The sequence below is a fragment of the Xiphophorus maculatus genome, chromosome 23 (genome assembly GCF_002775205.1).
Source record: "Xiphophorus maculatus strain JP 163 A chromosome 23, X_maculatus-5.0-male, whole genome shotgun sequence".
Lineage (NCBI taxonomy): Eukaryota > Metazoa > Chordata > Actinopteri > Cyprinodontiformes > Poeciliidae > Xiphophorus > Xiphophorus maculatus.
Window position 1 is genome coordinate 16,328,548 of NC_036465.1, and position 18,827 is coordinate 16,347,374.

The 18,827-nt window shown below is 37.5% G+C and overlaps 1 protein-coding gene across 2 annotated transcripts in view; it reads left to right on the plus strand.

Annotated features, from left to right (window-relative positions):
* LOC102236441 (short transient receptor potential channel 7) overlaps window positions 1-14,456 on the plus strand; it is a 58,533-nt gene extending 44,077 nt beyond the window's left edge. For both annotated transcript variants that reach the window (XM_014473238.2, XM_023328178.1), the window contains 5 exons: window positions 2,202-2,397; window positions 2,755-2,976; window positions 7,298-7,378; window positions 8,262-8,337; window positions 9,722-14,456. In XM_014473238.2, the coding sequence (XP_014328724.1) occupies window positions 2,202-2,397; window positions 2,755-2,976; window positions 7,298-7,378; window positions 8,262-8,337; window positions 9,722-9,861 (715 nt within the window). In that variant the 3' untranslated portion in view covers window positions 9,862-14,456. The remainder of the gene's footprint in view (window positions 1-2,201; window positions 2,398-2,754; window positions 2,977-7,297; window positions 7,379-8,261; window positions 8,338-9,721) is intronic.
* The last annotated feature ends 4,371 nt before the right edge of the window (window positions 14,457-18,827 follow it).

The window sequence follows — 18,827 nt, forward strand, 5'->3', positions numbered from 1 at the left end:
CTGTTTTCAAGAGTGAGAAAGAGAAACGTGGGGGAAGTTGACGATTGTGTATGTTCCTGTCTGACAGACTCCTTTCATGCATGTGAGATGATGGTTTTTCCTCTGTGCCAACATCTAGCCTTTTTTTGTGTGCCAGTGGATGAAGTTTTTTTGGAAGACGCTCGCAGTTCCACAACCTACACATCTTTCCTTTCCTCAGTGCTCTCTTACCTCCAAGCCCTCCAGCAGTTCAACCTGGCCGCTCATTCCTCCCACTGTGCCTCCCCTCTGTCATCTCAAGCCCCATGTTGCCTCTCATGGAATATTTTAATATACGCAGATGTACATGAAACTGGTGCTCACAGGTCATGCAGCCTTTTGCCCTGTTACTGGTTTTTCTCTTTCCAACCTTCAGGCTCAGAAACACAACTGGACATTTAACTGTGGAACTCAGAAACTTTAGATATGTCCTTTTATTTATTAAACTCTTGATTTAGAATACTTGAATAACAGAGGAAAAGCCAAATAGAGGTTAAGAACTGCCTGTATTTCATCCACAGGGATAGACAATTCTGTCAAAATTCATTCAACTGATAAAAGTAATTTTGACACAGAAGATTTTTTGAAAATGGGACACAAATTGGGTTCATTTGTGACATATTTGTTAAAATGAGAAGGGTGCCATGAATGTTATGTTTTCAGTTTTTAGTTGTGAATTTGACCTGTTCTTTTTCAGGGAGGGATGATAATATAACATACATCTTCAATGAATTAAAGAAAAACAAGTAGATTCATACATTTGAGTTCATGTTTATATACTGACCTGGTTTTTAGCACAGTCCACAAATTTTCACTATAGTTGAGGTCAAAGCTTTCCAAATATTTGACGTTAGCCAACTTTATCTACAGTATTTCAGAACCAGTTTTGATACATGACTTGTGTAAAATTCTCAAATATCTAGCTGTTGATTTTATTTAAGGTAAAAAACGTACAGGATGTCCTGCCTCTTTATTAATCTATCCATTTTGTAAAACATACCAGTACCACTGGTAGCAACTTAGCACCACATGAAGATGCTGCCATCACCAGACTTCACAGTTGTCTCAAAGTTCTTAAGTTTGCAACCCTCACATTGAATTATCTTTGATGAAAACATGTTATTGACCAAGAACCTTTGTGAAATAAAGAGCCAATGATAAAATTGTGCCGACATTGTCACTATGGAGTGCATGCTGTACTCTACCTCAAATTATGTTTTGCTTACAAAACAGGAACCATCCAGTAGTTAAGTAGCTAAGCTAAGTCTTTCTGTCTCAATCGAACATAAAGCTTTTCTCAGTTGAACTTTAATGTGTCTAATTTGAAGTGGATGCTTCTTTAAATGGAGAGCTCGCTTATCTGCAGACAGAGCCACTGTTGGTGTTCCAGCAGAGCCCTGTTTATGATGGACTTGAGCCTTGGTGATTTCTGGCCTGTTTCTGATCCATCAAACCACTTGCATTCATTTGAGTAACGATGTGAGTCAGATGGTTGAATGTTTGACTCAATGTGACGTGATTCTGAACCAGAACTTTGTCACAAATGTATTGACAACTACAAATAGCTTGTGGTTCTGAGCCACGTGTATTAATTATCTATATATTTGGGTCTGCATGTATAATTTGGAGTATTTGTGGAGTAGACATAATTATCTACCAGATGTGCATCCAATTCTTTTGGCTAAAATTCAAGAAGGTTGTTTGTTGTATAATTATTCCATTCAGAAAAATAATGGTTTAATTAAAGTATTAAAAGTCTTAAATTAAAAATATATATATTTCCAACCATATTATATGGAAGCTTTTTACAAATTTTTGTTCTGGACAAACTTTTAATATGTCTCCATTAACGTAAGGTGTCTGCTTTGCATAAAGTTTGACAAAGGGTTATAACTTAATAAACTTAGTTTGAGAAGTTAATTATCTCCTAAATGCTGCAGCTGAGTCATTGTCTGCTTTTTCATGTGTGCGCAGTTGCAGCACTTTGTGTTCGGCAGAGGCAGAAACGGGGTTGTGTGTTCAAATTGGACATGACTCATCACTCCTGCCTCACAAATCAAACATCATTAGATCACACATTGTCTGTCTTCATGTGTGTGACTCAGCAACTAGCAGCTAACAGTGTTTACCCACACCTGCACCCTCTTATGTACTGATTTCACCCCATCTCTCTTTTCCCTCAGGGTGGAGGAGAGCTTCAAGACTCTGTTCTGGTCTATCTTTGGGCTGTCTGAGGTGATCTCTGTGGTGCTGAAATACGACCATAAGTTCATAGAGAACATCGGCTACGTGCTTTACGGAGTCTATAACGTCACCATGGTGGTGGTACTCCTCAACATGCTCATTGCCATGATCAACAGCTCGTACCAGGAGATAGAGGTATGTAGCGGCTCAATAGTAAAAAGGTCAGGACGTTGTCAACAAGTCAATAAGGATCATCTGGTATCAGTGATGTGTCTACGAGAGGATTAGACTGCGACTTAAAAAATGGCATCAGCTATTGAAAATCAATCAAACAACATCAGACTCCATCAAACATAGAAAAAATTCAAAGTTTTTTTTCTCAAAGATACAAAACACAGACATGTTGTCAACAGGCAGATGTTGGACTGTCTGCCGTCGTAGCACTGTCCTCTAGAAGTCAAAGTGCTCAAGCAAGTCATTTGTTATTCCTGTCTCTCTTGTCATCATCCATCAGCAGACTCACCCTGCGTCTGTGTTTGCTTGTCCCCGTAGGAGGATGCAGACGTGGAGTGGAAGTTTGCCCGCGCCAAGCTGTGGCTGTCCTACTTTGACGAGGGTCGGACCCTGCCTGCCCCGTTTAATTTGGTTCCCAGCCCCAAATCCTTCTACTACCTGGTCCTTCGCATCAAGTCGTGCCTGATACGCCTCTGCAAGGCCAATGGCCGCCGCCGCAACAATGAGGTGGAGATGGGCATGCTCCACACACAGGCCAAGGTCAAAATTTTGCATTTTCTACTTACAGTATCTTGCAAAAGGGTACATAGCGTACCAATAGAACTTTTACATATTTTGCCACGTTAGACCAGAAACTTCAATGTATTTTGTATCAGGATTTTACAGAATAAACCTTTACAAGGTATGACATAATACCCGAACAGAAAAAAATTATATATAGTTTTCTTTGTTAAATTTCTACAAATGAATATATGAAAAATGTGGTGTGCGTTTGTGTGTAAGCTGAATCAACACTTAGAAGTAGAAGTGCGTTTTGCAGAAACTCCGGCTGCATGTGTTTTGGGCTTTGTGTGTACCAGCTTTGCACATTTAGACTGAAGTGTGTGCCCATTGTTTGCAAAGTAGCTCTTGCTCCATCAGATTGGATGCAGAGATTTTTTTCTTTCCTTTCAAGCCATAATACAGATTCCCAGTAGAATTTAGCTCTGAACTATGGCTGCTTGAATGTCCTTTTATTTAAATCATTCCATTGTACGACTGGCTGCATGTTTAATTTTGCCATTTTGCTGCTGAAGAAAAATCCTTTTTTCCAGCTTCTGATAGGTTTGAACTGGCATTGCTCTGCATTTATCATAGTTTATCTTTCCATTTACTTTTAACAGCTTTCTAGATAATGCATGCCACATTTTCCAGATCTGTATTTGTTTTATTTATTTAGATGTCCTTTATATTGCTGTATATATCTTGACTATTTTCAGAAGCCTTTTATCAGTTCCCATCCTTGTGTTTCTTGGAGTTGATCTATCTCATATTACAAGTTTTAAAAACAACTCATTTAAATTTATGGTTGTAACTTAAAATATATATGAAAAAGTTCAACGTCTGTAAGTGCTTTTTTAATAGGTTTTTCATATAAAATGAGGTTTATAATCCCTCCATCAATGTTTTTCTCTGCATCTTTCATCTAAAGTCATTTTATTTCTATCTCTTGAATTAATGTTGCAGGAGATTATTAATTTAAAAGCAGCTTATTCTTTTACCTTCTCTTTCAATATAATTTTCAGACAGTTTAATCTCCATTTTATTCTCTAGTTAAACAAAACCTGCTGCAGTGACTCCCTAATTATAGACTAATTTGTGCATTTACTGTACTAAATACTTCCTGTCAAATTAACATTTTCTGATTTCCAACATAGATCTATATAACTGCCATAATTACACTGAGGGAGAATGATAGTTGCACAAACAACAACAAAAAATCATTGTTTTCCTTCTATAATTAGACATCTGTCTGTGGTTGTTTCTGAAAGTATAATCTGTATATTTAGGAAACATGCAGATTTAAGTGGAGCATCTCTCTATATCAGATCTCTATAATAAAAAGAAAGTTTTAATTTTTAATTGGAAACACCAGAGAACATTGAACATGGCATCAAACGTAGCGCTAGCCATCATCCGCAGACATTTCCTCCGCCGGCCTGCTCGGCTGGAATGGCTCACCTCACCGGAGCTATTAGTCAGCCCATTGCTTCTGCCTGCGTTTACTGAAATGCCCAGGCAGATTTCGGATAGGGACAAGATAGGCTTCACCCTGCTGCCTCTGTGAGTGTCTAAAACCTTCTGCAGACCTGACAGTTTAACTGAGGCAGAGGCAGGAAGGTGCAGGAGGCGATCAATGGATAAGCCCACATTAGCCCACAGGAAAGCGTTGAGGATGTCAAGCGAGATTTAAGAGTGATGGGGTGGTATGTCTGAACCACTGATTCATTTTTTCTCTCTTTCAGTACTTTAATTATGATATAAGGGTGCATGTGGGCATTAAACTAAAACAAATGTTTGAGCAAAAGCAGCTGTGCCAGCTGATTGCTTTAAAACTATGTGTGAAACTATAATGAAAGTCAAGGATTTGATGTGATTATATTGTGTTGGTATTTGGCTAAAAACTGCCAGCCTGGACTTTATGTGAATCTTAGTTAAACAGAGTCAGGAGAGCCCAGCAAATCGAGCTTCTAATGTTGACTAAGAATTACAGGAAATACATTTTAACATTGCCAGTTGGCTTTGGGGATACTTCTGCATAGAAGATGCCTTCTCAGCATTCACATAAAAACTGGAAATCTCGGTCTCATCTGGGTGTAGCTGCAGTAATGTGGTGAATAGATAAATAAAATGGATATCTGAGCCACTGGCTTCTGTTCCTCTGCAGAAATGCTTCTCTTAAAAATATATTTTTTTTAAAAGTTCTTGCAGTTAATTAATAAATAATATACTCTTCATAAACACTTTATAAAGTAGCACAAAACTTTTTCTCTCTGTCTGAATTTCAGACACTTTGTTTTTTTAGGCTGATGAAATTATCAAAATGGATTTTAATTATTTATTTAAACTGTACTTTTTCCAACCTGGGATAGTCATAAAACAGTCAACTTTTTGATTTTTAGCAACATATAATCTCATGGGAGTATCACGAATGTGTGGATAAAGTTGCAGAGAAACCAAACGCTTTTACTGTTGGCTACTGTTGGCAGAAATGGTTGAGCTCATTTAACTGGATTGTTTTATTTGGCCCAGTGAACTAAGCCTGTGTCACTGCACCTCTCAGCTCCTGTTTAACATAAACAGGGAGTGAATGGGCACTGGGCCAAGAAAGACACATTTTCTACAAAATCAGCACCTTCTGACATTTGTTGCTGCCTACATGGACCAGCCGAATTATAATGTTGATAATAATGTTGGAAAAACATTATTATCAGAGGAGGTAATGAATGAAAGGACCAGAAGTATGTCTGAATGAGTCAGGGTGAGGCTTTAAATCTCATGTTTTGTCCCCGAATTTTGATCCAGACAGAAAATCACAAGAACATACAATTAAAGTTTAACCAGTTTTTTGTAAACATGAATCAACCCTGAAAAAAAGAAGAATTTGTAACATTCAAGTGAGACTTTTTATAAATGTATTTATTTATTGATCTTACTTTCTTGCTGATGAAGCCTTACCATTGGAGAGTTGACAAGAGATCTCCGGATGGCAGCAGAGACAATAAAACAGAGTAGGTGGTCGGTACAGTTGTCATTGTTTCCTTTGTGGCTTGGAGGTATGGTGAGTGGCGTGGCAGACTGAGGGTGGACAGGTAGCTATGGACTGTTTTTTCTCTAACTTGTTTTTTGGCAGTGAGATGGGTGACAGATGCAGATAAGTTAGTCCAGCAGTTCTTCTCATAAAGTTAAGCTCTAGGTAGGTGACATGTAATGGTGATGTCTGGTTTGAGAGCATAGAGTACTGAGATCACACAGGCGGGAACTCAAAGACAGTGCCAGGGCTTTCCAAAGGTGCACAGAAACAGTGCAGGTTAGTGACAGGCAAGGCAAACTTGGAAATACAAGAGGGTTGGATTTCTGCAGCCATAAATAAAAATTAGGTGGCAGGATGAGAGAACGTATGAAGGAAGAAGAAAAAAAAAATAACATTTGGAAATATGCCAGGACCTTGTTAATGTCTACAAACCTTTGTCTTCTCTGCAACTTGAAAAGTCACATTTAACCCAATGTTAGTTGGGATTCATGTAGAATTTGTAAGCTGTGTGAAACAGAAAAAAATAATCCAAAATAAATTAGATTATGTTATATGATCTGCATTCCCCTTGAAATGATTGATTAATTAATTTAAGAAGGTCAGAATTAACGATACGCAGCTGATGATGAATGCATAGAAATCTACGTCCAGAACCCAAGTGGTTCATTTGTTTCAATGTTTTCAGACATGCAGACATAGTCCTTCAGTTCATATTATATTTCTCATTGTATTTTAAGGACTAAATATTGAAAATATTTATACAACAACCCATTTAAGGATTGTATTCTGTTCTCTTATAACGCGGTTTTGGTTGAAAGGGAAAATAAAGTTACAAATAGGTTATAATCACGGCTTCAAAAGTGCTTTTTTTTCTTGATTGTAAATCTGAAGAATGGGTAAATGTTTTTAACATACGTTTGTAAATTCATCTTTGTGTTACATTTTCCTTTCTGGCTTTTTGATATTTTCACATTAATCAGACCTTATATTGATAGATTTTTAATGCTCTGTGGATTTAATGCTTTCAGTATATAATAGATTATTTTGTCTGTCCACACTAGAGGTAAAAGTCTCACACTGCAATGTGAAACTAGCACACAAGCTACAAACCCAAGTCAAATTATCTAGCAGGTAAAACATGAGTTGTTTTCAGATAAAGCAGCGTTGCTGATTCTCTCATGAATACTGAACACTGTCATTTGTTTAGTTTTTAGTTTGCAGCCTTCTCCAACATCCTTCACAAGTACTTCAATTATTCTGAAGTGTCTCTACTTCTTGCTGTTGCAGGATGAACGGTTTAGGTCTCACACACGATCAGGAGAGGAGTTCATCCAGAGAAAAGCTCGAAAACACCCGACCAGATATCAGGTGAGAGATTGACAGAACTGAAAGCAGATGACAAAGTTTAGGGTGGAGTGAAGATGAGACGGAAGGGAATTGGAAATTAGATTGAATCTGGAGGAAGAATGAAATGTGAGACAAACAGGCAGAGGAATATGTAGCAGAGAGGAATCAAAGAACTGCAGCTGCACAGATTGAGGTTGGTTGGATGGACGCTGATGGCAGGATCAGAGGAAGGAAGGAAAGAAAAGGTGCGGTAGAGATGAGGAGGTGTAAGTGAGACAAAACCAAACGACAGTAATAAGGGAATGTAACAAGTTTGAAATGAAAGGGAACTTGTACAAAGAGAGAGAGAATAATGAACATGGCTGAAAATTCCTCTAATGAGATCTTTGAGAGTAATTGAGATGAAGACACTGTGCATCAACTCATACTACATTATTTCACAAAGTAAAAGTCAAAACTCATTTTTACGCTGCTGTGAGGAAAATCCTCACAGGTCACCTGGATTATTTTTTTTTTCTGAAAATATTCTAGTTTTGTACATTTTTAAGGATATCCATTGCACACACACCAACAGCTAAACACACACAGCAGGGAATTGTCACCTGATTAGACATATGTAAGCGCTCTGTTTGGATGGTGGCAGCTATCGACCCGTATCCAGAGTGCCTACATTCAGAGACTGACTGCCTCAGGCTCAGCAGCAGCAACTGGTTACAAATCAATACTCAATATTCTACACACTGTCTGAGAGGCCGAGTGAAACTCTGTACCACAATTAACATTGTTTTCTTTTTGTCTCAAGAATGCGATGAGTTTTCTGTCTTCATAAATGCAGAATGCGTTGTCACCTCCCGCTGCTGTGTCCTTTGTCTTTAATCTTCACCTTTTTCTTTCCTCGCTGCAGAAGATCATGAAGCGGCTCATTAAACGTTATGTGCTGAAAGCTCAAGTGGACAAAGAAAGTGATGAAGTGAATGAGGGTAAGAATCGCTTTTTCAATTCAGCACACTTCAGTTGCATCATTATCAGCTCATAATGGTATGAGTGTAGAAGTGTGGACAGGAATTGATCAGTGAGTTTCTATGTACATCTGCACATCCTTGGGTTTAATGTGTTTTTTTTTCTTTAGCAGGCTGCATGTAATCATAAATAAAAATGTTTATTGGAGTAGTTAGCTAATCCATTTAACACAACAGACTGACTTTTATAACTCATTGATATCCAAGCAGTTTTCTTCTTGTGTTTGACATTTCCTGCCTGGGTTTGAAGAATCTTCCGACTACTTGAGGTTTATTTGAACTTATTGGAAAGCCATAAAAAACACGTTATCATACTTTTGTGGTATAAAACATGTAAGCTAATAACAATAACACAGCCTCTTAAACCAGGAATCTGAATCTGCATTGCTGAATCAAAAGACCATGATACGATTGGTTGCCATTTGTGCTCCAACTACAGCATCATTTTAGCACAAAGCTCAGGATTTTATTGTCTACAGCAGATTCTGCTGGGCAACATATTTCTGTGATTAGTTGGAGGGGAAAGGATCATAAAGTGGAGTTGACTTGGACCCATGTACCACTGTCTCTTCACTCTGTATCTTATCACTACATCTCACCTGGTCTTATCTTTGCATCATCAAAAGTAGATATGCAGGAGAGCTTTCGACCGTTGAGTGAAAATATAACCTGAATGGGGTCACCTTTGCAGCAGCCATTCGCTCAAAGGAATGCTGTTTATTTTTAGTTTTCAGTTTTAACTATGTTGCTTTTTATTTTGGCACCAAAATAAAATTTATGCTTAAATTTTGTGAAAATATGAACATTCTCATGAATGAGTTTCTTTTAACTGTCAAATTGTCATCACTGCAACAATATGTGCAGTGTCACAAATGCAAAAGAAAGCTTTTAAGCAATGTTGTGCGTTATCCATAGCTCGTGGGTACACTGTGATGACAAAACCAGAAGGAAAGAGTGAAGAAAATGTGACTGCAACTGTTATCATCACTGCAGTATTCAGTAATTTCACAAATTTTCCTTATATTAAGGTGCACATCTCCTCCGCCAGATTGGTTTTCCTTTGGGTTTGAACTGGCCAATCTAGGTTTCCTCAGTGAAACCTGGGGGTAAATGAATGAATGTGTCCACATCCGTATATAAAATATTTCTTACAAAATTATCCTCCTCCTTCTATACTGTATACATTGCAGAGATTTAAACTAAACATCAAAAATAAAATGCTAAAACCTCAAAGGGTCGTGTCCATTTAGACTTTACACACTGACTCCAGTTCATGCCTGGATTTGTTCCCGTCTTGATTGGTGTTTGTTCACTTCATTCTTTCTTTTCTGTGTGTGTGTTGCAGGCGAGCTGAAGGAGATCAAGCAAGACATTTCCAGCCTCCGCTATGAGCTGCTGGAGGAGAAGTCCCAGGCCGCTGGGGAGCTGGCTCTGCTCATCCAGCAACTCGGCGACAAGTTTGGCAAAAACACCATGAGACACTGACAGGCCTTGCACGACGGGGAGGGAGGAAGGAGGAGAAGATTGGCGTAGAAAGCAGATTCGGGCCAGGTAGTTCATGACCTCAGTGGGAAGACGAGAGACAATGGAGAGGCAGGATGTTTATGTGAATGGACAGGATGAACGAAGAATAGTTAGCAGCTTAAAATATTGAAACTGTGCCGAGTTAAAATGAGCTAGCTTTAGATAAAAACCCAAGTGCTTTGGACGCAAAATGACCAATTAGAGAAGAAAAGTAGAAGACTTTTGTAACTGCAACTGACTGTGAGGTTAGGAAAATAAACTCACTTGGAAGGACTTTGTGTTGACAGCTCAATTCTAATTAGAGGGAAAGATAGAGACGAGTAAGAAGGAGAAGACAAGTGTGAGGAGATATGAAGAGACACCATGGGGATCAACAGCGATGCAGTGCAGCAATGAGGGCCCCACAACCACTGCCAGAAGATATCAGTGTATCAGCTTATCACCAATTTAGAGGAGAGAGGGGAAACCCAGCGAAGGGAAGACACTGGAACAGCAAGAGAATGAGGAGAAACTGCTAGTGCTACTCACAGCAGAGATGCCTGCTACGTACCATATTCGTAATTTGTCAGATGAAGTGCTGATGCTGGTTGAGATGATGCACACACCTTTATACACAAGGCTGTCTAATTAATGCAGTTCTAATTCTCAATGCACAACCTATGATACAAGTCGAAGCAGGAACATGTATTCATTGCACTGATGTTCAACTCTTTCACAGAAATGGTTTGAAGAGTAAGATGATGTTTTTGTGTCTCTTAGAAATGAACACAACCAGTTAATTAATTGATAAATGCACTAAGTCAGCATGAAAAGATACTATGGTTATTTCATCTCAGCTGCAGACATTTTGCAAATATACACAAAGACAAAAAAGAAAATGTGTATCCCTTAAAACAGCCTGGAAAATAGGAATTGAACAACATCAACATTTTTCAGAGTAGATGTTTTTCTACTATTGGCCTGAAGTTCACCTTGTAAATAGCAACCAAAGTAACCCCCACATTAAAATGAAAACAAACTGTCTTTAAAACTAAAAGGTTCTTTCATTTTCTTCCATGCATTCTGATCTTCAATTGCCCACGTAGATTATCGTATAAACTGTTGGTCAGTTTGTTGATTCCTGCAGCTTTGTGGGGTTTTTTTTTTCTCTGAAACCAACTAAGAATTTCTTTAACTCTTTTTGTGTGTTTGGGATTGTCTTGCTAAAAAAGAAAATCCACCGGTGTTTGATATTCAGATTCTTATCCAAAGTGATTTTGGTCTCTTACAGCCACACTATATTCTTTCACTATTTCTTTGAGTTGGCCAAATGTTCTCCCGCAAACTTTAAATGTCACCATGCTGTTCCTTCAGCAGTGAATGTGCACAGCGACCACGCAGCGCAACTCTGAGTGGTCCTTGGCTCTTAATTTTTCTTTTCACTCACCTGCCAAACATTTTTAAAAGAGCCACCAGTTGTGGATGATTTGTGGTGAAATTATTCTCTCCCTGTTTTTGATTATTCAAAAGTTTGACAATACATCTATAACCGGTTACATAAGCATGTTCGGCAACACCAAAGTTGGAGAGATCTTTGCTTCATGTGATACTTTGATGATAGGACATCTCTTCAGAGCTTTAGAATACCTAATATCAATTAGCACTGACAGGAGATATGGTTACTTTCTAAACACAAACACTTTCTTTGCTTGTTGATTCAGTTTTGTTTCCTTTCTAAATTGCTTTGATTTCAAACTATGTAGAGTTTGCTTGGGTTGTTACCAACATCTGATATTAATTTAATGTAAGTAAACCACTTGAAAATATAGTTACTGAGAAAAATGTTAACGTGTTCAATACTTACTTTTCTCTGCTACGTTTCCTGAAATTTTCATGACCCATTTTCAGGACATTTTCCAAAATGTCAAAACACGTTGACAGAGTTGTGTTTGCAGCTGTAAAATCCAGGAGTCGATTTTTTAAGGCGAAGCAGTGCATTTGGGAGATGAGAGAACCTTGCAATGTGGGAATTTATTTCCACATGCATTGATTTGGCTATAAAGGTGAGATTCTTTTACAGAAGCTGCATGGAGTCATTTTCTGGTCTATTTTTTCCTGTCCCCCGAGACTCTGCTGCACAGCGTTGAGACATGAGCAGTAACAGTCTGTAGGCAACAACTGAATTTTAGCTTTTTTGATTCCTAGTTGTTTAGTTTTGCAGAGTAATAACTTAGACTTTACCATAATAAATATTGGCATGTGGTGCCTAAGCAGCTTGAAGAAATGATCATATTTTCTGATTTATGGTCTGTTCACAATAAAAAAAAAAGTAATTGACTATATTATACTAATTGCTAACAGTATACATTTTTGTGTTGATAAACCTTTGTGTAGAGACAACAATTTGACTAGCAGCAACTAAGATGTGCGCTGTTATAGCACGAGGCAAAGAAAAACAATATTTGTCATATTTGTGCTCAGATTGGCATTAAATAAAAAACCCTAACAGACTTGCACCACTTTTCCAATAATCTGAGGGTGACTGAACACGGGAACGTCATGTCTGAATGAGCACCCTGCTGCTTTGGGTAAATCAAAATGAGACATTAATCTCTGTGGGTCAGATGTAATAATATTTATCTAACACTTTCACCATGGCACAAGTTTCAACCTTTTTCCAATAATACTTCTTTACCCTTCTTGCAGCATTTCCTACAGTTTATGACAATGGAAAACATCTTTCTTGATTTCACATACTTTTATTAAATTGTTCATGAGAAGCAAATCAGACATATTTTCAATAGACTGAGCAAATAAAAGTAGATAATCTCAGCTGCTTACATCTACATGAGTGCACATCCTAATAATTGTGCAATTGTTATTTTTTTATGGCCACATATTTATGTTTAATCATGTAAGAAAGTAACTTAGATTATTCCTGATGAACATCTAATATTACCCTTTGCAATTACCTGAGTACAATTACCTGTTTTACTCATGAAATAAAATATCAAGAATACGTTTTCTAGCTTAGGAAAATGTTTATACTAACTTTAGTTTAGCTGACATGTTTTCTTAGAGAGCAAAACTTTCTTCCTCGCACATATCCCACCGAAGTTGAGTTTCTTTCTGATTTTAGAGGCATACAATTTCATATAAACAGCAGCAAAGTCTTGCTGCAGGTCCCATGCTGACATTTTAGGGTTTTTGAAGATTTACCATCTGCTTTCAGGATGAACTTGCTTAGATAACCAGACCATAGTATGTTGGAAATTACTTTGAATCTCCTTCACTTATACCCTTTGCTCTTCAACAGTCAGGAGAAGGCAAAAAAATTGGTTCAAAATGGCCGGAAATTAAAATGTTTTAAACATTTCCACGTGATTTGTTACAGTGTCTCACTATATTAAATATCTGTTTGTCCAAATATGTTTGGAAAACACACAGTCTGTTAGGTATCCTGTTTTTTTAAATAACTTTATCTAAAAAATGAAGACATTGCGACATTTACTATAAACTGAGTCACTTCTGCAAAGTGAAGAAGCCATTATTGGTTCCTGTGTCAGCTGCTTAAAGAATCTGACTGCATTATGGAAAGAATCTCTACAGAAATAAACTTTTTCTGTTTATGTTTCACTCCTCAGTCCAGTCTCAGTCGTCTCCTCTCTTTCAGTGCCTGCGTTATTTGTGCCGTGACGCAGGTTGTGTGCTGTTTACACAAAAACAGAAGTCTCCCTGATTTTCATCTTCATCTTCTGCCTGATTTGCATTTTCAGCAGCTCCAAAATCCAACAAAAGTAGTCTAACAGAGCAGTGCAAACTGAGGTTGAGCACCTTCTTGATATAATTTTGAACCTGGGCACCATTATTCCAATCTTGTCAGTGCAGCTCAGTCAGTCGCAGCTCACTTTTTTTGTGCACTCTGCTGCAACTCTTTAAAAGTTCGAATGAAACGCTTCCCATGCTGTTTCATGCCATTTTAGTAACAACTTGAGCAGTGAAGAGTCTTAAGTTCTAACAACAATGAGTTATTTTTAATTGGGAAAATTTAAATGTTTTCCATCCTGATTAACACTGACTGTGTATGAACGAGTTCCAGGGGCTTTTCTTCCTCCTCTACAGAGTTTAAACCTTTAATCCCATGAGCAGAACCAGACTCAGAAGACCCGGGGTTACGTTTGCCAGTATCTGAGTTTTTGGGGGTTATTTTTATCTGATCTATCTGATAGTTATTGCATCATTTTATTTTCAACCTGTAGTAAATTAATTTGTTTCACATACACAAATGCCCTTTATTTTAGACAAGAAGATAAAACTCAAAAGTCTCTTCATGTAGTAATGTCATGTGTGAGAGCTGCTGATTGCTCTTATTGTTTGTCTGTTTTTTTTGTTTTTTTTTCTGAATTTATGAAATCAGACAAACTATAAGATTTGGCCAAGAGAAAGTTTAATCGTTCCTATACAAATAAAGTATCTGAAATACTGTATTTTTGACTTGTATGCGAGACACACTGACCAAAATCTTGTACTGTATATTGTCATATTTTTGATCCTTGAAATAAATATGATCTAAACTGGTTGGTTTGGGATTAATGCACTTTGTGTGTCTGAGCTGGTGCAGTCTAATTGTGCTTGTCCCTGCCAGGATGATGGGTACTGGAGCGAAACCAGACAGGTGGCTGCAGAGTTGCTCTACACTTCCACAAAAGCACACAAACACACTCAGAAGGAACAAAGCCCACAGACGCTCTCGAAATAGAAATTTTAGCAGCATGTGGATCCCACCTTGAACAAACTGTATACTCAAACATACTGAGATGTAGTATTTATTATACGTCATATTTTTCTTCTGTTCAACTCAATAATTTAGTTGAGTTTTATGCTAGCTTGCAAAACTGAGCTAAAGGAACATTACAAAACAGTTTCTAATATTTAATCTAATACTGTCATATTCAGGCTAATATAAAATTGTAATTTGATTCAGATAGTAGTAATGTTCAGTAGAACCCATTGTTAAGAAAATAATCATTTAAACCAGCAGACTTTTACCTTATCTTAACTTTTAGTCAATTCCATTTCAGAGTGACCAAAAGGTAACTTTTAAAGCTACAGCATATAACACTTATTAAAAAAAACATATGTTTTTTACACATTGAACAAAACTGCCACTATAGTTTATAGTAAACAGTGGTGGAGAGGAGGACACTGAAGAAGGTTCTGTCTATTATGGACAATAACCAGCACCCTCTCCACCACATAGTGGACAGACAGCGGAGCACCTTCTCACATAGGCTGCTCCAGCTCCGCTATCGTGGGGACAGATACAGGAAATCCTTCCTGCCACATGCCATCTCACCGTACAATAAAAGCTAAATCATTGTTCTGCACTAATCAGTCCAATTTTGCACAACTGCACTGTGGCACACTTACTGTACATATATTTACATATACATATCTGGATTTTTTGAATCTTTGCAAGGACTGCTCTTAAGTTGCTTTTTATATTAACAGCATTTTATATTTTTACAATTTATAGCATTTTATGTTTTATTTTTTATTTTATCTACAACTACTACTCAGTGGTAGTTGTTATTGTGTCTTGTCTCTATGCTGTAACTGCGAAGTAATTTCCCTGCTGGGATGAATAAAGTACTTCTATTCTATTCTATTCTATTCTAGTTGTCACAGTACATTATGAGACAAACACTGTGAAAAAATCAGGCCCCTGTCTCTCCTTTGTGGTCCTACTGCTAAATGCAGAAATGCATCGTTCCTGGTTAGAAATGACCAATCAGAGCCGGCAGGAGGGTCTTAGTGCTGTTCTTTTTTCCTGGTGCAAATGATTCACATCATTAAGACCCCCCTCCTCCTGGCTCTGATTGGTTGTTTCTGACCAGGAGCTGTGCATCAATTTTTGTTAATTACCTATCATGTTATGCTGCCCCATGTCTTGACAGTTTTATGAAATGTGTAAAAGCAGCTATTCACACAGAGAAGAAACATAAATACTGAAGGCAATAGTAGGCTAAAAGAAAAGAAGTAAAGGTATAGTGCTTGGTATTGTTTACCATCCTATGCCTATGGCAGCATAACCTACAGTACATCGATAATTGGAGTCAGTTCTAACTATAAGCATTATCAAAAATGCACATTTTCAACAATAAACTTGTAGTTAATGAGTAAGATGCACTGCTGTAAAAGATTTAATCATTAGTTCTTTAAGAAAAGATGGAGCATGGTCATTAAGAGCTTTATACATGAAAGAACAAATGATTTCTGTCTTGCATGAAGAGAAGCTGAAACTGTAGAAACATGATCTTTTCATTTAATGCTTATCAGAACGCTCTGCTGTGGTTGGGTTAAACTGAAGGCTTTTTACTGAATTGCTCTGTAGGGAGTTCTACATTTACATGCTAGGAGGTTCCATTTAATATGCAAATCATCTCCTTCAGCAGCGTTTTCAGATCAGTGGCACCTGTCACATGAAATGATTCGCAGACATGTGAGGAGTAAGAGAAAAAAGTAATGACTTAGTAAGGTTTTGGGCCCCAAACCTGCAACCAGCACTGCTTATATGTACCTAGGAAAAAATTAAATCAATCTCTGCAATACAAGAAGAACGAAGCTGATCTTTTTGTCTTTGGTGTTCCACTTATGCCATCTTTAATCTGATGAGGGAGACAACATTAAACTTGCTAACAAAAACTGACTACAACATAAGAAAATTGTAAGATTTTCTTACTTATTGATCAGTATGTTTTTATTGTAATTTCAAACTGATGGCCAATGAGTTCACATGGCATTTTTGGCCATATTAATATTGTTAATCTCCTCAAAGGATTCTGTTTGTTGCAGAATATATTGATAAAATCTTCTATATTAACAAACTGTTAAAATTTGGATAAATAGCTCTCTTCATATGAGTTCTTCTAAGAATTAAATAATAATGAACTTCGATGTAATCTGGCAGCATACAGATAAAAACTCCTTTGACTTGACTGATAAAATATTTAAACACAAAACTGATATCTTGAAGGTTCTGTTTTTGTGTCCCTCTGGAGTCTAGAGGGCCACATAAGAAGCTATGGCGGTCCAGATTTGGCTCCAGAGCCTTAAGTTTGAAACATATCATTAGACTTTTGCTCTGTAGTCCAAGAATCCTCTTCTTCAAATACGCAACACTGACAGCAACCCCAGTGAGCGCTGTCCTTTTCACAGATCCAAACACAGATGTCGCTTTACTCTGTTCCTGTTTAAACACTGAGCGCTTCATGTGCCTGAAGCCCCAGCAACTCAACAGAGAGACATCATAGTTCATTAGCATACTGAAATAGCATTTTAAATCCCCATTTGTTAGATATTCTAACAAACCATATGGCATGTCAAATGACATATTGCACGTTTTTAACTTTAATAAGGACAGAAACAGAAAATAATTAGCAATGTAACATAAAGTCATACTTATAACACCACTTGATCAGCTTTCATTGACTGGTGTCCTTGTCCAAGTTTTCCTCTAGATTCTATTCTTATATACAGTGGAAAAAAAATATGTAACTGACACACAATTGTACTTAACATAACTCTGCGGGTCTTAAAGCTGCACTAATTGTCCTTACTCCCACCTCACTTATTTGATGTAAAGTAACTTTTAGAAGGTTTGAAAGTCAAAGAGCTAATGTGGAATTTGAAACCTTATTTGCCTGTAAGTGTGAGTGTGTTGGTGGGGTGGTCTTGCACCTGAGTTGACCCCACCAAAGACACTTGGCGTGAAACAGACACATCCTGAAACAGTCCCCCATAAAGCCACACTGTAAACACTGTGGTCCTACATACATCCAGATGTTTATGAGAAGTCAAACTCATCCATACCTTTCACTCAAACCGTTCTCTGCAGTGTTTTAAGCTGTGTCTGAACCACTCAGTTTTATTATCCGGGTCTGCTTGTAGCCAAAGTGAAGCTGTCATTAAAAAAAAAAAAAAAAAAAGAAACTTCCCTTAAATAGGCATCTTGTAAAATCCTGTCAGGTCTGCTACGTCTTCCTTTTTCTTTTTCATATCTTTGACAACCTTATTTATTTTGCAGAAAACCTTCAGGAAAAAAAAATCATTCAAATGTTGGATTCTGGCAACAAGTTATTTAACCCCAGTAGATGCAATGAGGAGCCCCTCATTTCTTAAACAACCATGTCAAAAGACACATTTAGGTGTTGTGGAAAAGTTATTTGTCTGTTTAGGTGCCACGAAATCATTGGCATGCTGAGAAAATATCTAAAAAGACTGCAGAAGTTACTTAAATTGTGTTACGAACTGTCCAACACTTTATTCAAAACTGGAAGACAAAAGGAGGATCATCGTCTTTGATGTGGTCCGAACAAATCCTGAGTGATAATAATTGGTGATCACTTAAATTAAATCAAATTTTAAAAAAAATAATAATAAACAACAGAACTCGATGCTGTGTGTAATGGTGAATGGAAGAGCATTTTCACATGTACAGTGTGAAGGGGAAAATGTGTAGCCATAAGACAACCACTGATTAGTGAGGCTACCTGGATAAAAGGCATTAATTTGCTAGGGAGCATAAAGATTGGACTCTAGAATGATGTAAGAAGGTCATGTGGTCTGACGCGTCCAGATTTACCCTCTTCCAGAGTGATGGGTGCAGAACACAGTGATGCTACTGTAGCAGTCTGTGAGGCAGCACTATGATTGCAGTTGGTCAGGTCCAGGTTCAGCAACATTATGAGGTCAGCTGAGTACTAAAATGCTGAATGACCAGATTAATCCATCAATTATTTTTTTTTTTCTTTTCTGATGGCATGGGTGTATTCCAAGATGACAAAGATCAGACTCAAATTGTTAAAGAGTGGTTCAGGGAGCATGAGACATCATTTTCACACAGGGATTAGTGTGCATTTTGTGTATGTACTGTGTAGACTATTGGG